The sequence below is a fragment of the Mustela nigripes genome, chromosome 2, assembly GCF_022355385.1.
Source record: "Mustela nigripes isolate SB6536 chromosome 2, MUSNIG.SB6536, whole genome shotgun sequence".
Classification (NCBI taxonomy): Eukaryota; Metazoa; Chordata; class Mammalia; order Carnivora; family Mustelidae; genus Mustela; species Mustela nigripes.
The window spans coordinates 217,962,129-217,982,826 of NC_081558.1; the positions used below are offsets into that span (position 1 = coordinate 217,962,129).

At 61.3% G+C, this 20,698-nt stretch overlaps 1 protein-coding gene across 1 annotated transcript in view; it reads right to left on the bottom strand.

Moving 5' to 3' along the window:
- Positions 1-5,857: 5,857 nt before the first annotated feature.
- The window catches only part of PTTG1IP (PTTG1 interacting protein), a 20,066-nt gene continuing 5,225 nt past the window's right edge, over positions 5,858-20,698 (bottom strand). Inside the window, exons 2-6 of the mRNA XM_059392504.1 lie at positions 15,333-15,385; positions 13,848-13,956; positions 10,529-10,703; positions 9,775-9,821; positions 5,858-7,511 (exon numbers count right to left, since the gene is read on the bottom strand). Coding sequence (XP_059248487.1) covers positions 7,465-7,511; positions 9,775-9,821; positions 10,529-10,703; positions 13,848-13,956; positions 15,333-15,385 — 431 coding nt within the window. The 3' untranslated portion in view covers positions 5,858-7,464. The remainder of the gene's footprint in view (positions 7,512-9,774; positions 9,822-10,528; positions 10,704-13,847; positions 13,957-15,332; positions 15,386-20,698) is intronic.

Below are 20,698 nucleotides of genomic sequence, written 5' to 3' on the forward strand. Positions count from 1 at the left end.
CCCACCCACGGGACCACAGACCCGAGAGGAGCCCACGAGCACACCGCTCTGGGGTTTCAAGGGGGAGCCTTTTCCTTTCCCAGCCGGCCTCACCACAGCAAATTCAGGAACTGTCTCTTTGGTGTGATGCTAGCAGGCTGTCCTAGAGCCCGGCCGGCCATGCGGTGTGACCCGAATGACGGCTAAGGGCAGGCCTGCTGGGGCTCAGGTAGGGCCCATGCCCCCTGCCGGTAGGCCCCTGGGGCTCATCGTCCCTGGGACTCCTGCATGGACGCTGGGGAGAAGTGCAGACCTCACGCTCAGTCACGGACCTCCCCAGAGAGACGGGACCAGAGGCCACAGGCAGGTGACACGGACATGGGCGTCCAGTGCCTCCAGCTGGTGCTGGCGTCATTCTAGAGAGCTGAGAATCAACAGCCCAATGGCCAGGTCATGTACCCATAGCCCAGCAGTTCTCACCGCAGTGCCTGGTCCTCAGATCATCAGCTGGGCCACGGCCCCCAAGGGTCCACCCTCGGGCACGGCCCGCTGTCCCTCACAGTCCCGTTGGCCATAACATGCAGTGCCAGAAGCGCCTTAGGACGGCCCCCGGCCCAGATGCCCACACCCAGGTCACCTGTTCGTGGCCTCTGACCCAGCCCCACTCCAGAGCCCCTTTTCTCTGGTGTGTCATCCTTGAAACGGGCTGGGAGAGAGAGCCCAGTGGTGCTCCGGGAGACTTCGCATGTGAACCTGGTCATGCCTAGAGGAGACACAAGCTGGCCACCCTGACGGGGCTCTTCTGATCTGGGAACCAGCCTCGTCCTCTCCCCGCTACCCGCTCCTTCCCAGCAGGTCCCTGCTCACCTGGACGCCTGCAGTGCCGCAGCCGGACTCTGTCTCTCTTCCTGCCCAGGCTGGAAGGTCCTGGAGACCCTCTACTGGCATGAGGTGCCCAAGGCGAGCACTGTCCTGCTGGCCCCAGCTGCACTGGGGCCTCGGGACCCGCCCGAGCAGATTCCATGGAGGCAACGTGGAGGAGAGGGCCTCAGGCAAAGCCGTTTCCCCCAGGCTCCTGCGGACAGACCGTGGCAGGCTCCACCACCGAGGGATGCTCGGGTCCAGGCCTGGGCCCCCCCACCAGGCCGTGGCACACACGTCCCTCTCCCCTCTCCTAGGGTTCTTGGGACACGTCTGAAGGAGGAGCGCACATCTCCAGAGGACGCAAGTCCAAGAGAGGCTTCTTTCAGACCCTTCACTCAGGCCGAGAGACTGGGGAGCCCCTAGGAAACATGCAATTGGATTCATCTTCTACACCTGCACCAATGAACAGTCCAGAAAGATGGAAAACTCTGATGTAAAATCAAAATTAAAAAGGCACCAGGGGCGCCTGGGTGGCTCCATCGGTTAAGCGTCTGACTCTCAAGTCTCAGCTCAGGTCTTGATCTCAGGGTTGTAATTTCAAGCCGCACCATGGGTTCCATGCTGGGAATGGAGCCTACTTAAAAATTTTTTTCTTTTTAAGGCACTAGAAAAAAACATAGACAATGTATGCTCATAACTTTGGAATGAAGAAAGGCCAAGTGCGACCACTGAGAAAGCCATAAAGGAAGACTGATGTTTATCCACATAAAAACACAAAATTTCTTCATGATAAAAACACGTGTGGGATGAGGGGTGGACGGGGCGGTGGACGGAGGGGTGGAGGGCGGGGAGGCTGCATAGCCGGATGGGTGGGCAGGAGGGTGGGTGAGTAGAGGAGCGAGTGGACGCGAGGGAGTGGGGGGAGATGGGGAGATGGTAGTGGATGGATGGATGGATGGAGGGGCGGGGGGGCGGTGGGTGGTTGCGTGGGTGGGTGGGTAGACGGACGGTTGGAAGATGATGGGTGGAGGGTGAATGTATGGGCAGAAAAGTGGGTAGACACAGACATATCCTACTGACCCCACTTCTCTAGTCAAACTCTGCTACATTTGGTGGCCAAAAGAACAGGACAGTAGATCTGAGTCAGGGGACAGATTACAGCACAGGACATTTCTTCAGGTAACTGGCCAGGGGAAGTGTAGACACCTGAATGGGGGGAGGGAATGGGGGTGAGAGCTGCCAGGATGCCTGAGGATGTGCTTCTGGAGCTCCCGGTAGCAAGCAGGGGAGGGCTGAGGCCGAGCAGAGCTGGCGTGTTACGGTCACCAAGGGGGCCCGAGTAGTGACGAGGAGCAGGAGATGCAGGTGGAGGAGGCCACGGAGTCTTTCCAGGCCGTCCAAGAGCGCGAGCCTTGTTCTCAGTGTGGCAGGAGCTGTGGAAGGTTTGAGTGGTCCCTCCATGAAGCTTGCAGTTTAAAGGTGTCCATCGGGCCAGGCTGGGTAAGAGGCTGCAGGCAGAGCAGAGACGAGCACGCGGCGGTCTGCACCCGAAGTCTGGGCTCCTGAGAAGCCACGGTCATGGGGCAAGGTGCCCTACCCAGCCGGGGTCCTGCCCACCTGCTCCCCGCCTGTCAGGCACCGAGTTAGCAGCCCTACGGTGAGCAGATGAAATGCGCCTTATGCCTGGTCAACGATTCTCGACACCAAGTTAATGTTCTTTCTGCCTGCTCAACAGTTCTCCATACCGGCTTAACTATTCTTTTTTATGCTTTTTTTTTAATTTTTAAAAAGATTTTATTTATTGGAGAGATCGAGAGAGAATGAGCATGGGGTTGGGGGTGGGGAAAGGCAGACGAAGAGGGAGAAGCGGGGAGCCCGATGCGGGACTCGGTCCCAGGACCCCAGGATCATGAGCTGAGCCGAAGGCAGACGCTTGACCGACAGAGCCCCCAAAGGCACCCCAAGGGTTAACTTTTCTTCATACCGAGTTAGCTGTACCTTATGCCTGGTTAACAATTCTTTATGCCGAGTTACTCCCTCTTCCAGTTCCCTGGGTCCCCATTGTTGGCCTGGCACGGCCCCCAGCTGGCAGCGCCCCTTCCCCACCCCCTGCCGTCTAAACAAGAGAGTCAAAGATCATCTTGAGTAGCCTGAGGTGGTCCCCATGACTTCGTCAAAATGCTGAAAACAAGGAAACAGGCAATGCTGTTATCAGGGGTATGAAGTCCGGCATCAGGAGGCCTACGGAAAATCCCGAACCTCGGTCCCCAGCCTGAGAGACGCCGCGACTTCATTTCAACAAATGTGGGTCACTCAGAAGTAGAATAAGAAGTGGCTCCTAATGAAACCGAAGGAAAACACGGTTCCGGGGGGAGGGGGCGGAGACTGGAGACCCTGCCGAGGACTTCCAGGCGAGGACTTGGGGTGCAGGTGGCTGGGCCAACCAGTGGGGCGCCTGGGGGGCTCTGTTGGTCAAGTGCCTGCCTTCGGCTCAAGTCTTCATCCCTGATCCTGGGTGTTGGGTCCCCTGCTCTGCGGGGAGCCTGCTTCTCCCTCTGCCGCCCCCCCCACCAGGTGCACACACACGCTCTCCCTCTCTCAAGTAAATAAATAGAATCTTAAAAAAAAAAAAAAGTGATTTATCTGTGGTGAGCAGCTGTTCTTAGCATCCAGGGTTCAAACAATGAGGCCACTGCTGCGGGACCGGGGTAAACAGCACCCTTCAGCTCTGGAGAGCAGAAACCCCGCCAGATCACGTACGTTGTGGCCGAGCTGCTCCCCTGGTGTTTCTCCGCAGGGTCAGTGTCTGCTCTGTGCGTGGGGTGGGACCTCCAGACCAGCGTTGGGATGGCCTCGGCGGCTGACCCTGGCCGGGCCAGAGAGGGCCCCAGTGAGGGTGGGGTGCACTCCCAGGCCCAGTACCCAGCTCCTGCTGGTGGCATTGCGGAGAGGCCAGGCTGCCTGCCAGCAGGGGTGCAGGACCCCCAGGGCCCCAGGGATCCCTGGCTGCAAGGCCCCGGGGAAGAAAGCCCCGCCAGCCAGTGAACATCTCCAGGCTTGGGGCCTCCAGACGCGCGGCCATCTGTCCACAGTTGCAGCCGGGGTGACAGATATCCGTGCACCTCCAGCCATTTCTATCCTTGGGCAGATCCTCTGGACTCACAGGCCGCCTTGGGGGGCCATGTCCTCAGCAGAATGCGTGGGACCGGGGATGGGGGCGCAGCAACACTGCGCCTTCACCCCTCCCAGCATCCCGCAGGGGGAGTCCATGCCTCCTGCCCCACCTCCCGCCAGGCTTGGCCGGACACCTCTGTACCAGGGCACCCCACAAAGACGTGGCTGCCGCCAGAGCCGCGGGCTCCTCCACCTCGATGTGGGGCCAAAAGCAGCTCTCCGGCGGCGGCGACAACGAGACAGCAGGCATCTGCAAAGCACTGGGCATCGGGAGCCTGCAGCTCTGGGGCCTCACGGGGCACCTGCCGCCCCTCCTGGAGGGGTCGGCACCCAGAACTGCCGCTGAAGCAGCCGGGCCCGAGACCGGCCCCGCACAGCCCCGAAGAGACCAGCAGGAGCAGCAGGCATGTCTGAAGGGGCTAGTGGGGGGGAGGGGGGGCGGGGAGCCGCAGACCCTGCAGCAGCCAGAGGGGCCTGGTCCCGCCGCTGGAATCGGCTCTGGCCTCCCCTGCCTCACGCCTCCCGTCCTGCCTCTGCTGCACCCCTGCGGCCTCACCCAGCAGCTCGTCTGTGCCCACCGCACAGCAGCGCCTCCCAGTGAGATGGGGGGCGGCGGAAGGGCCCCCGGGGACGGGCTGATGGCGGGGAGCCCAGGCGGGGCGAGGCCCCCCCGGGGAGGTGGCGGCCACGTGCTCAGTGGCATCCGCAGAGCCGCACATGACACAGCCGGGCTCTGGGAGGACAGCAAGAACGTACGGGTGGGAACGGCCACGGACGCCCCCCCGACGGTGTGCTTCTTAAACCCCAGCGAGGGGACTGTTTCTCAAAAGCGGACATCATGATGGAAGGACTTCATTCACCCGTCCTTGCCAAGCACTGGTCTCGCCATAATTAGACTTTGAACTTTCTCAACAAATCCGAGGTGACTGTTTCCTGAGTGGCCCAGATACCCTAAGGACATGAGGGGCACAGAGATACCCCATGACTGCACCTGGACCTTGATGTCCCAGGACAAGCCTGCACTGCCTGGTTCCCGCCCTGTGACCCAGAAGTGCCCCAGTGCGGCTCCTGCACAGCCCTGGGGGACACCAGGTGGGCTCACATGGGATCGCGGTGCCGACAGTCTCGGCCTTCGGAGTTTGCAGCACAGAGGAAGTCCCAGAGAGCCCACGACTTTGGCGGCCACCCCAGGTGCTCCGCAGCAGCTCAGAAGAGGGACAGGCGCTCCCCACCGGCTGGGCACTGAAGACCCCCACCCTGGGGGGAAGTCTGCCAGCAGTTACAGCAAGGACACGAAGCTCCAGGCAGAACCGCTTTCTCCCTGTTCTCTGTGTCTGATTGCAGCTAAGCCGAAGGAAAGCAGTGCTGGGCGGGAGAAGGGGCAGGGGTGTGCAGAACACCAGCCTGAGTCTCTGCACTTGTTGGATGCACAGCAAACAGCTGGGGGAGAGGGTAACAGGTAACAGACAACTTGAGGATGTGACAGTCGCCCCCTTGGCCATGGTACCGAAGCCAGGATTGCTCTCACACGTGGGATAGGTCAGAGGTCTCCATGCGGCAGGGCACCCCTGCGGCGCAGCCGGTTCGGTGTCTGACCGCTGTCTTGGTTTCAGCTCAGGTCACGATCTCAGGGCCATGGCATCGAGCCCCATGCCAGGCTCCGCACTGGGCGTGGAGCCTGGGTTGAATTCTCTCCCTCTGTGCCCACCCTGCCCACCCACAGGCTCGTTCTCTTCAGAATAAATCAACCTTAAAAAAAAGTCTCTATGTAGAATGTCTACCTGCCGCTCTTCAAGCAGTCACCTAATACGATGGAGAAATGAGACACGAGGACAAGAAGTGTATTGAACAAAGTGTGTATTAAACTGTTTTTTGGAAACTGGTTAAAATTAAGGCACTCTGAGCTTTGTGGTTTCCTTGAGGTTACAATATACGGCTGCTCCTAGGCCTGTTCCAGAAAAAGCACAGGGACTGAGACAGCCCCCGAGACGCCCTGCTGTGGGCTCCGCACCCCGGGCCGGGATTCCATACACGGTAGGAGAGCGGGGGCTCGGCGACCCGGACGCAAGACCGGGCTGGGCCCACCAGTCCGATGCGAGATCCGGCCGGGCCCAGAGTCCACTGTGCTAAGGCAGGGTTGCCGGAGTCGGTTACAAAGTTTCTTTTATGAATACACAGTGAAAGACAAAGTCTGCAAGCGGCTATAAAAGACTTAGGAATGTATCAAAGTACTTTAAACTGCAATTAAATGCCCAAGAAGTCTGAGAGGCGACAGAGTTTGCGGAGGTCAGCTCCCCGCTCGTGGGAATTCCGGGACGGCGCCACACTTTACGGGACGCCTGAGGGACAGGGCTCTGACGGCGGGGTCGCAAGTGTGAAAGCGGAATGTGTCCTTCTATGTTCCTGTCCACCCACTTTCTCAAAGCCAAATGTCTTCCTAATCCGAAGCCCTGTGGCCCCTGGGCCTGTTTTCAGAGCTCAGAAAGGCTGTTGACGGTCCCGTCATTGTCGGCTACCGCCCTAGACACCAAATGCTTGGTCTGTTTCCTGAAGTCCTAGACCTTGATCTGACAGGAATGGAATGGCACAGAGGCGAGCCTAGAGGCCACGGCCGGCCTCCCGAGACGCGGCCTCCACAGGAGTCCTCCCCACACACCCGCAGGAGCAGGGTTCCGGGATGGGGCTCGTTTGACGAACACGTGGAAACCCCTCTCGCCGGGAGACACCCTGCCTCCCCGGTGGGCAGAGCCCCAAAGAGGGGCCTGCGGGTGCTTGGCCCCTCCCTCTTTCGGGACAACCCAGGGTCCCCAAGTGACACAGTGCCGCCAGCCTGACAGGCAGGAGCCTCGCACACACAGAGCCTGCCACCTGCTGTCGCGGGCAGGAAGGCGAGCGGGGCGGCGGCCTGTCCAGGCCCCACGGCTCTGTGTTCTGGTGGCAGTCGGCCGGAGAGGCAGCTTTCGGGCTTCCACTGGGAAAAAAATCTTGATGTTCTGGTAAAGACACGAATTAAAAACTATCCAATAAGTGGTCTGAACTTTGACAGTGAAGTTTTTTGGTGGAATGTTTTAGGTGGAAGAATGAGATCCAAGAATTATTTAAAAAAGAATGAAAACGCAACACAGACCCAAGGTGAGCAGAACCCTGGTGCTGTTTGTGCGCCACCTGGGGAGGCCGCTGGGCTCAAGGGGAGTGGCCGAGGGACAGGTGCCGCCCCCCCACCCCCCGCCCCCATCAGCAGGGAAGGCAGGGGCGGGTGGCTTAGTGTCGGAAATGAGTGACGGAATGTCCTTTCCTCCTCACATTAGCAACCAAACCAAACCACCCCACCCCTGACAGGCTTAGTGTCTCAAGTGACTGAGGACAGATACAGAGAAGGGGACAGAAGCTCTCGGGCGTGGGCGGCCATGTGCTGTGTCCTCGGCAGGGGTGGGGCGGGCGGTGCTCTCAGTTGTTCTCGAACCGGGCATACGGGTTTTCTTCTTTAAACAAACCTGGAACGACAGAGCCCCGGTTACAAAGTCACTCACGGGACGCAGCGAGACGCGGAGAGCAGGACGGCGGAGTTGTACGGCCGCACCCACGGAGGCCGCACGAGACAGGCGTCCGGGCGCCGCGCCGATCCCAACGCCGAACCACGGTGACCTACAAAACCACCTTCCCTTCCTCGTCCTCGTGGTGGGACGAACTTAGAACAAGGTGACCTTCAATCTCCCTGTTGTGTGTCCCGACGTAACCACAACGTACTTGGTCATCAGCCTTAGGTGCCAAATGCACAAAGACAAGCTCCCTCCCCGCACCCCACAAACGCACACCTCTCCCCACTTCGGAAACCTGCACCTCATGCCGCCATCCCCGGGGGCGGTAGGACACAGCCCTCTGCTGTGGGAGACACTGGGGACGTGGAGCAGCCGGTCCAGGTCTGTCCGAGGGGGAGGACTATGCGCCTCAGGCCTGGGGAGGAGGCCCACGGGGTCCGGTCAAGGGCGTTCAGATGCCAAAAGCCACACACGCCATCATGCTGGGGAAGGACAAAGCCCAACGGCTCCCAGCTGTCTTTTCTAGTGTTGAGGGGGAGAAACGGTTAAGCGATCAGAAGTCGAACGGCTTCTAGAGCCTAGAGAAGGGCTTCATCCGTGCCGGGGCTGTGTGTCCGCCGCAGCGCGTGCCAATCCGCGGCTCCCGTGGGCCCCTGGGAACCCTCCCGCCAGCTCCTTCCGAAGTCCAGTTCGCTCTATGGGCTTCGCGTCAGCAGGTAAGAGCGAGCTTCATCAGTCAAGTACGGGCCCCCCGGACCAATGAAACGGTTGGCAGGAGCCGCCCCGGGGCGCTGTTACAGGGTTGGCGTCTGCCCCTGAGCCCGGCCTGAGACGCCGCCAGGCCCAGCATGCACAGGGCCAAGGGGAAGGCCTGGAAGCTACGTGTGCCGGGAACGAAGGCACTTCGGCGTGAGTCTGTGTGAGTGCCCGGGCACACGCTGTCTGGTCTTTATTTACACTGGCGTTAATCAGACGCCAACAAGCTTCCTTCCACGCTTTTCACCGTCATGGAAAACCAAGGGGCCCAGCTGAGAGGAGCAGATGCTCAGTGGGCACCGGGGGCAGAGGGCACCGAGCCGAGACCGCTAGACAGGTCATCTCGCCCACACGGAGTCTGTCACCACCTACACGGGGAGGAAGCCCCCGACCCCAGGGCCAGCGCCAGGGGCAGCGAGAGAGACACGCAAGGCTGGCCGAGACAGGGGCACACGGAGCGGAGGCCGGGAGGGCGCTAACCAGAGAAGGCTCTCGGCGGCCGGACATCTCACCTTCAACAGACGAGACCCAGTGGCGGGAGGAGGGGCAGTCGGGGCAGCCTCGTGCCTGGGAACCAACACCGGCAGGCTGGTGGGGTCCCCTCAACCCCGGGCGACCCAACCCAAGGACGTGACAGTCAGAGGAGGCCCATGTGGATGGAGGTGGAGGCGTGTGGCCATCAGCCCGGGCCAGAGGGACTTGAGCCCTGGGGACGCACTGTTTAGTGCCCAGGATCTTAAAACACCATGAAACAGTTCTTCCGTATGGAGAACTCCACAATGAGTGCACCAGCTGGACAGGATTTTGAAATTTTCCTTGTACTTAGCCTTTGGCCTAGCTGCCTGGTCCACCTACCACAGAGCATCTCATCTTCTGGTCACGAGGTCAAGGGAAGCTCCATGGCCCAGGGCTGCAGGCCCCGTGGCGGTCGCCAGGGAGGCCCCGTGAGTCCCCTTCTCCCAATCCCAACCGCTAACCCCATGCAAGAGCAGGCTTAGTAAAGAATGAGTCACTCCCCCGCCTCAGCCCCCGAACTCTCTCCAAATGAAACCAGACAGAAGGCCTGGACATGGACAGCTGTGGCCAAGGCCCTACGGGGAGCACAGCCCGCGAGGTCAGGTGTGGGAGCAGCGTGCACCCAAGGCGGCGAGGCGGGGGAGGCCTGCGGCCACCACGGACACCCCATGTCTCCCAAACGTGGGGACAGGCCAGGAGCCACACAGAGCCTGGTCACATCCCCCACCTGGGAGTAAGCAGTACTAGGAAGTCTGGAGAGAGAAAAACACGCCAGGGCTTCATCTTCCAAGACACTCGTGGGCTCGCTCGTCCCAGCCCACGCGGAGCACGCCCAGCTGCCCAGCTGCCCAGCGCGGGGGGCGGACGAGCGAAGCGCTCCCAGCCCCCAGCGCGGCGTCCGCTCCCGACCAAACCCAACGGATGTGGACGTTCCATCCGCCCTTACCGTATTTTTTTCTGATTTCATCGTGTCTTGATTTCATCTCCGCTCTCCTAAAAAACAAAAGAATCTCATTTGGCATCAGAATATCTCACGACGCTAAAAGACGTTCTCGTCACTTCCTTCCAGAGAGGCCGGGGACAGGCGCGGATGGCCCTGAGCCGGGCAGGGTGACAACCGGCACCGTCTTCTGAGGCCGCTCCCGCGTCCTGTCATTCGGTTGCTTTAACAAAGGTGATTCAAATGCCCAATACTAAGATTTCTTAAAATATTTTTCATGTAAAGAAGCCACGCTGATAAGTGAAAATCTAACACCACGCTCTGCACGAGGCTGGGAATGTACACGTGCTCATCCTTCTCCAGGGCTGGTGGCCCTGCGGGGACAGCACCCACTGGCAGCACCTGACGCGGCAGCACGTCGCCAAGCCACACTCCCGCTCCCGTCAGGCAAGGCCCGGGGACCCGCCACACCTGCCACACCGGCCCGGCCCGTGGCCGCCTCCCACACGCTCCCCCCCAAAGCGCTCCACGAGGGGAGAATGGGGTCTCAGCGTGCTGGCTGCAAGAGGCCCGCCCCAAGCACAGGCAGACGGGCATGTGCTGGGCCTCTGTCCCACCCGTGGCCGCCCAGGAGGATAAGAGCCCACGCGCTGTCCCACGACCCCAGCGTGTGGCCCACGGGCCCCCCAAAGCTGGAGAGAGCTCGGGCCCACAAGTGACACCTGCCGCGGCCTCGCAGGCCAGCCAGCCCAGCCCGCACCTCTCCTCCTGCCGGATCCGGCGCTCCTCGCGCTCCCGCGCCGCCCTCTCCTCGCTCTTATCCGGCTTGCGGCTCCTCTTCCTGCGGCAGCAGCAGCAGGCGCAGCACACAGCCACGGCCAGGAGCACGGCTCCCCCCACCACCGACAGCGTGATGATCAGCGCCTCGAAGTTCACTGCAAGGTCAGCCGGAGTCAGGGGGTCAGGACAGGGCCCCGAAGGAGCCCCCCACCCCTGGGGGCAGACGGCAGTCCTAGAACTGGGCCGGCCCCCAGATCGCCTCTCAGGGTGGGTGTGTGACTCGAGAACTTCTCAATGAACTACCACAGCCCCAGGCCACAGGGCCACAGGCCACAAGGCAGCATTTCTCAGCGTGGTAAGCCTGAGGTGACTTAGCAACAGGAGCCGGGGAGGAGAAAGCCCCGCAGGGCGTGCAGACCGTCCTGACACACTTCTAGACTCTGTGGAACTTTGCAAACCAAAGTGAAGCCTGGGGCAGCTACTCCCGTCACCTGAACCCAAGTCCACAGCCCGACACCACCGGCCCTTGAACACGGTCTGCACCGCGCGGGTCCATGATCTGTGGGTATCGGCTCCCCAGATCCAGGCCGGTACTGTATGGACACCGTCTCTTCCTGATGACCTTCTCCTGCACGTTTCCTTCTCTGTGGCCTACTTCCCCGTGAGAGCACAGCACGGGGTGCATGTAACACACGCGCACACACATGTGCACACGCACACACGGACACATGCACACACATGCACAGGTGACTGCTCTGCCGTTAGCAAGCCTCTGTCCCCGGCAGGGAGCAGCAGACGCAGACCCAGCACCTAGGCTCCCATCTGCTTCCGGGAAACCAGCAGTCAGGCGCGGATTTTCAAGTGCGGGGCGTCAGCGCCTCTAACCCCTGGGCTGTTCAAGGTCGCCTGCATTTTCTTCCCTAGGGACAGCTTCTGACCCTGGCAGTCAGAGGGACGACCGTGGAGCCACAGAGTCTGCAGACGGCTGCCTCCTCGGCTGCCAATGATGTGATGATTTCCCGTCAAAACCCAACTCCTCAGACAAACACATAGTTAAAACAAGCTTCACGATTCTAACTTCTCTGAAAGGCTAATAATAAACCCAAACCCGGGGCGCCAGGATGGCTCAGTCGATTAGGCATCTGCCTTCGGCTGTGGTCGTGATCCCAGGGACCTGAGATCAAGTCCCACGTGGGGCTCTCTGCTTGGTGGGAGCCTGCTTCTCCCTCCACTTTCCCTCTACGTGCTCTCTTTCTCTCTCAAATAAATAAATCTTAAAAAAATAAGGGGCGTCTGGGTGGCTCAGTGGGTTAAACCTCTGCCTTCGGCTCAGGTCATGGTGTCAGGGTCCTGGGATCGAGCCCTGCATCGGGCTCTCTGCTCGGCAGGGAGCCTGCTTCCCCCCCAACCTCTGCCTGCCTCTCTGCCTACTTGTGATCTCTGTCAAATAAATAAATAAAATCTTAAAAAAAAAAAAATAAAAAATAAACCGAAACCCGCCAATACTTTTCTATTTAATTCAAACCAGAGCCATCAAGAGCTCTGGTATCTGGCCAATGTGTGCACTCGTCCCATTCAGACGGCCACCGAGGCAGCTGCGGGAGGGAGCTCCACCCCAGACGGCAAGGTCCCCCGAGTCTGCTCTGTCTCCTGGGACTGCAGGGTCACGCATGCTGTGCTGCGCCAGGGGAGGGCCCGGCATCGGGATGCACAGGGACACCACCGCCGGGAGCCTGACACACCACACAGGTCAGCCGTGAGCCTCACAGGCTGGCCTCGAGTCCGTGCACGTCCTCCGACCAGCAGAATCAGGGTCCCGTCTGATGCAGTGTCCTCCAAGCCAAAATCACTTGGCTTCTCCTCCTGCCGCCTGTTCCGGAAGAGCCGCACGGTGCACTGTCATGGCCGGCATGTGATCAGGGAAGACCTCCGCGGGCAGGTGGCAGCAGGTGTGGACAACAGAACTTTCCAACACTGCACTTAAACACCCAGCAGGTCAGCAAGATACCTGGCTCGGAGACACGTCTGCCCCCAAACAGCTTTTCTGACTAACAGCTAAAATGAGTTACAACCACAGAAATCCCACGGGGCTGCCTAGGGGGCTGGGTCAGTGAAGGTCAGTTAATTGTCTGCCTTCAGCTCAGGTCATGATCCTGGGGTCCTGGGATCGAGCCCCACATCGGGCTCCCTGCTCAGCAGGAGCCTACTTCTCCCTCTCCCACTCCCCCTGTTTGTGTTCCCTCTCTTCCTGTGTCTGTCAAATAAATAAATAAAATCTTTAAAAAAATACAGAAATCCCAATCGTAGTGGGAAAAAACACTGTGGGCCCCCATTCCCAGGAGCCTGAGCCGCCTGGATAAGATGATTCTGAAGTTTTCTATCAGAACAAAGAGCTCCTGTGGTGTGAGGTCTGGAATTACAGTTCCGTGCTGCCCGGACATCTAGGAGGCCTCGGGGCCCTCCCGGGATCCCCAGACAGCACGGCACAAGCCCCCGGCCCTTCTGCATCGCCCCAGCCCTCCTCACTGCACGCAAGGACCGGGGACAACCCCACTGACCCAAGTCCCAGGAGGCACGCTTCAGGTCCACGCAGCCCCGGCACAAATGACATCACGTGCACCTTCTCTCGGGAAGCAGGGGCACCTGTCCCACCCACGGAGCGCGCCTCCCGCAGCCCCTGGCTCGTTCCCTGCTCCCCACCCCCCAGATGAAAGTTCATCTGACCCGTGACAGGCACTCAGCCTGCCCCACGGCCCTGAGGCAGGAGCCTCACTGCACAGGAGACTGATCAAAAGTGCCTCCACGTAAAAGGTGGAGTCATCAGAGAAATGCAAATTAAAACCACAAGGAGATACCACTTCACACCCACCAGCCAGACTAAAAAGCAGACGCCTGACCACCCCAAGTGTTGGCAGGGCCAGGGGACAACAGGAACTCCCGCAGCCGCTCCGGGACACCGTCCGCAGACCTACTGCAGGGACCCCGTGACTGTGCCCGTGGAAGTGAGTGTGGGCTGCTGCCCCACGAGCCCACTGATGGCAGCACGGGGATGCCAGCGTGCCCCCAGCAGCACCAGGCGTGGACACCTGCAGGGCACCACGCAGTCGCCGCACAGACTGGCAGGACACAGGCGTCCAGCCCCCGGGGACTGCCAGCAGCCCTCCCGGGAAGCACGCACTCTCCCCAGCTTCAGGCTCCCCGTGGAGAGCACGTGCTCCAGCAGCCACACTCACTAAGCACAACCAGATTGTCCCAGACAGCACGGATTTGGCCAGAACGCTGTGAGAACGAAGACTTACCCCAGCACACGCCCCAGCGTGCGGAGCTCAGCTTACAGAGGGAGCTGGGCGGCAGGATCCTGCTCACGGGGTAGTCCAAGCACGCCTTGCTGGTGTGGCACCACAGACACTGGGAGAGGACATCCGACACGGGTCAGAAGTGCACCACACGCACCCAAGAACCAGACCGTCCGGGCCTCGGCCCCCCCACCTCCTGCTCCCCCTCGGGTGCGGGGCTGGAAGGCCTCGGCCCCCACCCCACCCCATCAGCTCCACCCACGTGGCCCACCAGGGCTGAGGTTCCGCAAACCCTCTCCCACCAGGCACCCTGCCCGGCCTCTTGGCCTCGGTGCACGTCCTCAAAGCTGCCAGGTGGCTCCCCGCCCAGAGTCTTAGCACGGCTACTCCTTCTGCCCAGAACATTCTTCCCCAAACACGTGTGCCCTCCCCTGAGTGCCCCCTCAGCACCACCCCGCCTCCCCATCGCCTTCCCGTCAGTAGCACCCCCCCCAGCGGGGTGCCTATCTCCCTTCATCTGCAGGAGGGCAGGCGGGACCCGGCGGGCCCACAGGCAGAGTGCAGTAAGTCGGTGTCACTGGGCTTTCGTGGCCCTGGAAAACACTGGCCTCTCCAACAGCATGGGGGGCCCGGCCATCTTACAGACAGTGCATCCGGGGGTGCCTGTGTCCCTTCAGCTCAGGATGTGACCTCACGGTCCTGGCCTGGAGTCCACACCCAGCCCCCTGCGCAGCGGGGAGTTCACTTCTCCCTCTGCTGCTCCCCTGCCCATCCTCTCTGTCTCTGTCTCTCTCAGATGAATAAATACATTAAACAACAAATAGCAGCGCATCTTAGCTCAAAGGCCCAGGCCCAGAACCTCAGAGCTGGGGGGCACCCCCCGGACGCTCCTGCCTGAGTCCCCGAAAACACCAGGGACGAGGCCGGTGCAGAGACGGCAGCCCGGGCCGCGGCCCTCTCGGGCGCTCACGGCACCAGGCGCGCGCACGGCCTGGACGGGTGCTCAGGTAGCCCCCTCGGACCCTCCTCGGGTCAGGCCTTGCACTTGGTACTTTGAGTCCGAAGGGTAAGCATTTCACAGACTTGTCTTCTCTGAGATTTTCAAAAGGAGAAAAAGCCAGGTATTTGAGCCCCCGGCCAGGGGACAAGTCCACTGCGGACATGAGGAAGACGGAGCCCGGGCTCTCCCAGGGCTACACGGCATGCGCACGCCGCGCAGAGCAGCGGTCGGGCCCCTCCGCTCTGGCCGTCGGAGGCCGCTCTCCCTGCAGCAGCCTGGTCCTGGAGAACAGCTTGGGGTAAGTCCTGCATTTTCAGATAATGCAAGTCTCCAGCGTCTAGAGCGTCCCAGCTTTCTAACCGTGTTACTGAAAGCCACAGGCGCTCAGGAGGATGGCTGTCCTTGGTGCGGAGCAGCTCGGGCGGCCCCAGCAGGTCACTGTCTGGCACAGAGGGGCCCAGGGCCGAGGAGGGGGCTGTGCTACTTACAGAGACATTTTTCAGGCACTCCTCACAGGTTCTGTTTGTGTTCTGGGAGCAAGCTGTGGGGAAGAAGACACATCACTGAGTCAGGCCAGGCTCAAACGTGCACTCAGGGCTGGGGGGATGGGGGGAAGGTTCCACTCCCAAACCCGGAGCCACGCACCGTCTCCTGGCACCCAGCCTTCCAGGGGCACCCACAGGGCCTCAGGGAGGACGCAGACCCAGCACCTAGGCTCCCATCTGCAAGGGGTTGTGGGGCAAACAGGCCTCGGCACACAGAGGCTGTGTCCACAAACCCCAGGCCTGCTGGCTCCTCAGCACACGCTCTCCTTGGAGCGCCAGGCCGCAGCAATGCCAGGCCCACGAGACCAGAGCCAGGCCTCAGCCCCCCAGGTCCACCAGACCTGCAGGAGAAGGCTCCACAATCAGCGGATGCCGGTCCTGAGGCACCGCATGGCCCTGGCCAAAGCGCAGGCAGCCAGCAGGTCTGGAACTCCAGCGCATGGCGAGGACGGAACCAGGATATGAATGAAACGCGCCCGTCCCTCCTCCGGCGTGTAGCACCACACCCGTGACTCAAAACACACACGGGGACCTGGAACCTGCGTGCGAGCTCACCCGGCAGCAGGAACCGCGGCAAACGTCAGAAGCAGACCCCACCCCACACCCACCAGAGGGACCAAAACGAGAAAGACCCTCAACGTTCAGTGTCGGCGCGGACACAGAGCCACTGGGAACTCCGGGAGGCGGGAGGGCAGAGGGTTCCACCGCTGAAGAGAAGAGAGGGCGTCTGCTCGTGAACCAAACCTACGCCTCCCCGGGGGCTCGGCACCCCCACCCAGGTAGCGCACCAAGAAAGTCAGGGTGTAAGGCCCCAGGAAGACCTGCACGGAAACACTCAAGACGTCATCTGAGAGCCAGAGGGAGTGCACGAGAGCACGCATGGGGGCGGGGGGGCAGAGGGAGAGGGACAAGCGGGCTTCCCGCTGAGCAGGGAGCCCCCTGGGGAGGACGGCTCCACCCCAGGAAGGGGGATCATGACCCAAGCCACAGAAAGACGCTTAGCCAGCTGAGCCGCCAAGACGCCCCAGCACCCTCCTAGCAACAGCAAAAAGCTGCGAACAGCCCAGAAGCCCCAGCACTGGAGTCTGGCCGCGCGTCGTGCAACAGGACACTGCAGAGCCACTAGAAGCGCACTGGGCGCCTCACACACAGACGAACTTAGCCGTAGTCCGGGGACCCGTGGAAACCCGACACGAAGACCATCCCGCTGGATTCCCGGGACACGCAGCCCTGGAGCAACTCCCCTAAACCAGGAACGGGACCACGGTGGCCTGAACCTCCAGAGAGAGAGGCACATCCAGAGCTGGACAGGGGGCCAGGGTGACACAGTGTCCTTCATCCCACAGTACACATGAGACCCTGCATTTCACAGTGAGGGCTTCAGAGAGCCTCACAGAGGGTTCGGGAGGGCACAGGACAGCTCGGGCACAGAGGAGACACAGCAGATCGCCCAAGGGGAGGCTGTGCACAGCCCACAACCCCGTGTGAGATGCGGGCCGAGCACTCCAGCCCCCGGCTGTGCATGCGCCCATCGTGCCCGCTGAGCAGGACGCGCACAGAGCGGCCTGGCACCGGTCAGGCCGGACTCGCCCATGGTCTGCCAGCCCAACACGAGCCTGCTTCACCTACAGCGCGGAAGCCCACTGAGCACCTGCTGGCCCGCATTCCTGCTGGACGGCGCTCCTCGCAGAGCCCCTGGCGATGTGTGGAAGCCCCTGCCAAGTACTGCTCTTACCACACACCTGACCTGGCTCCAGGAAGGAAAGAAAACGGACGACCCATGGAGCACCTGGATTCCTGCAAGCACCCCAGTGCCGCGGCAGCCGTCGACAGCAGCAGGTACAGGCGCCGGGCAGCGGGACTGGCCGTGCCCAGAGCAGGCCCGGGCCCCTGGGCCAGGCCAGGGACTCCACCGCCACACCCACCCCTTCACCCTGGCTGCTGAGGGTCTGGAGGGCGACACCCGGCAGCATAGGGGCCTTAGTTTCTAGACACTGTCCCCCTACCGACTGGAGCCAGGACTCCTGGGAGAAACAGCGGATCCCAGCACCGGGACAGAGAAGGACAAGCTGGACCTCGGACAGACTGCCGCACCTGAGGGCCACCAACTTCGGGGTCAATGCAAAAGGACCCAGAAGCCCACTTGAATGGGGGGGGGTCGTCCTTGTCCAACAGGACAATGACAGAGTGACTGACCACAATAGACTCTAGCCTCTGGAATGGTCCAGGATCTCACACAGACATGGAACCAGCAGAGGGAGGCCAATCGGCCAGGGCAGAGCGGTGGCAAAGGGCTCAAGGCCTGCCGTTCTGCAGCCTCAGTAAACCTGGAGGCCAAGGCCACCGTGCCCGTCTGTGAGGTGACCAGACACTTCTGGTCTCAAAGCGTCTCCTTAGCAGGAGATGAGGACAGGACAGCGGGACGGATGCCGGCAGGGCCCCGAGGGGTGCAGGGGAACAACGGCCGTGCATGGCTGAGTCCGGTCCCAACGCCCTGGAATCCACGCCAGAGGACAGCAGACAAGACCGACCGCGGCGGTATCCGGGGAACGGAGCCGAGTGCCCCGGCGGGGTCCTGGACGTTACGGGACCACCAGCGAACGCGTACAGAAACCGCAGACCACGTCGCAGCGTTCGCGGAGCACACCAACGCTGACCGGCCAGACTGGGCTCGGGGCGCTCCCCCGCGGCCCTGAATGCCCTGGTCCTCGGGAGGCCCACCCTGCGGGACGTCGGGACGAAGGGCCGCAGAGAGCCAAGTTCTGACGGTTCGGCCATGACGGTAACGCGCTGCCCGGCCGCGCAGACGGGGAAGCGCCGAGCACAGAGAGCGTGGCAGGTCCGCTGTACGGCTCCTTCCTCCCACTTTTCTGCAGCTCTGACGTTTTCCTGCCGTGAATGTCTACACAGCTGTTAACACGCCCCCTCGCAAGTCCTTCTGGAAAACTCTACAAGAAAGGGTGTACTTCTCATCAGTCTTAACAGAGCGGCCACGTTGGGGGGGCATAGAACTCTCTCATGGGATTTTTTTCCTTTCTGAAGTCTTTCTGACAGCTGGACTCGTGTGGACTACACTCCCAGACACACGCCATCGGCCTCGTGCACGCTGGGCCTCTGGACCAGAGAGCCAGAGTCCAGAGACACCAGTGCCCTCCTGCCCCTGACCCAGCACCTGGCAGCTATCCATGCCCGCAGAAACCGCCCACGGCACTCCTGGGAACCAGCAGCCGGGGGAAAGCTCCATTCTCTCCAGATCTCCAGATTCTCTCTCTCCAGATCTCTCTCTCTCTCTGGGCGACATACACTAACTCCCAGCTCCTGCTTCAAGGACCGGGGCGCAGAAAACCATGCGCTGACCACCAGAGAAGTCCACGCCACCCTCCCGTCTCTACGTCTGACACTAGGAGTCAACATCCTGGCTCTGGAAGTCCTGGGATCTTTGGCTGAGGGTCCACTGACCAAAGGTTAGAAAACCTGACATGCTGGTCCCTTTGAAAACTAAATGAAAAGACAAATGAAGAAAAAGAAAGGTCCTTGTGTTCAGATATGTCAGCCTGTGGCCCCTGGTCACACTGTGGCCTCGAGATTCCAGGGAGCCTGTTCAGGACAGAGGACACGTGCTGGTGTGCGTAGAGAGATCTGTTTTGAAAAGGTGAAGGAACAAGTAAGATTACATTCCCTGTGCGTGTGTCACATGCACAGGCCAGAGGGCGGCACCAGCGGGTCCCTGGGAGGCCACTGTGCTCACTCCGTCCAGGGACAGAGCACCGACCTCACCGGTGTCACATGAGGAACAAGGGTGCAAAGTTCATTCACAGAAACGTGCTGCTCATCTCCGTATCTCAGAAGAAACAAAAGAGCCACGAGTGCCCGATAGCCCTTGGCTTAGGACAGGTTACACCCCAAGAACCCCACTGTACGTGGAAAAGATCCCATGACGAACCCGGTTCCTACACCCAGCCAATCTTAACCATGCTGAGAACGCTTCCCGTGGCCGACAGCTGGCCAGAACCACCTCGCACACTGCCTGTCTGCCGAGGGAGCGTGGACTAGCTCCCGTGGATGACCGGACACTACCCCAAGTGACCCACAGAACAGCGGTGTGACCGCAGGGCCGCCCCGGCTCTGGACAGGACTGCACATTGCTGACCTGGGCAAAGACCCACATCCCCAGTTCCAAGCACCGGCTGTCCTGAATGCCTCTCGCTTTCGCACCACCGCAAAGTCACAAAGTCCTCCGGCAGACGCGTGTAAATCGGGGGCGGTGTGCGTGTACAGTAATAGGCAGCACGTGGAGACACGCTGTAGCGCCCTCACACAGGTCTGGAAAGCCCTGGTTCTCAGCAGGAGACCGGCTGGAGAGGAACAGCAAGCCCCTCCAAGTCCAGTGCCCTCGGTAAGGACAGTAAGGGTAGGGGTGGGACAGGCCACCACAGAGCTCTTCTGCGCCCTTCAGGCAGCTGGCTCATGGGGTCATCCCTCCCGATACACACACACACGGAAGCAGACTTGAGATCGGTCCATGGGGAAATAAACATTGAACAGGGTCACACAAGAAGGGTGCCCTGCCGTGCCACGCAGAACCCACCAACGCCTGGGCTAGCCGGGAGCGGAGAAAAACACGCGCCCCAGGGCAGCGCGACCTGTAGGCCCTGGAGCCGAGGTCAGCTGGATGCCAGAACAGCGATCACATGGCACCTCCCCGCAGCGACAGAGTCCTCAAACAGGCCCAGCCCTGACACTGCCCGGCTTCCTGGCCTTTTCCCCAGGCCCAGAGGCTGATTTGAGCACCTTCCGGCCCCCTCCACGGCCCCACAGCAGGCCACCCTCCCGCAATACTGCACTTCTGGAACCTTCTAAAACGTCAGTCCGGCCCTGGGTCCTACACTCCCTTCGAGAGCACTGTTTCTCGGAGGGTCCCCCCAGGAACTGTCTGTTGACCACCACGGCCCCAGCCCCCGGCAGCACAGTCAGGACGCACACCGCCCCAGGTCCGCCGTCTGCACACACCGCAGGTCCCCTGGCACCCTGCTTTCCCGCCTCCCCCGAGGCACGCAGGGATGCCTCCCCGAAGGCAGTGGTGCCCCCTGCGCCACACCCCCACCTGCCCTCCCCCCAGTCCTCAAGGGCCTGGCACCCGGACACCCCGACCCGGCGGCTGCGGGGCCAGCAAGCGCTCCTCCAGACTTGGAATCTCAACCGCCTCCTTCAGAGAGGACAGCGGGGCGGCAAGCGGTACTGCGCCTGGACCACCCCGCAGGCCCGGCTCCCCCCGCGCCGGACGCTGAACCCACACAAACGGTGGCCCC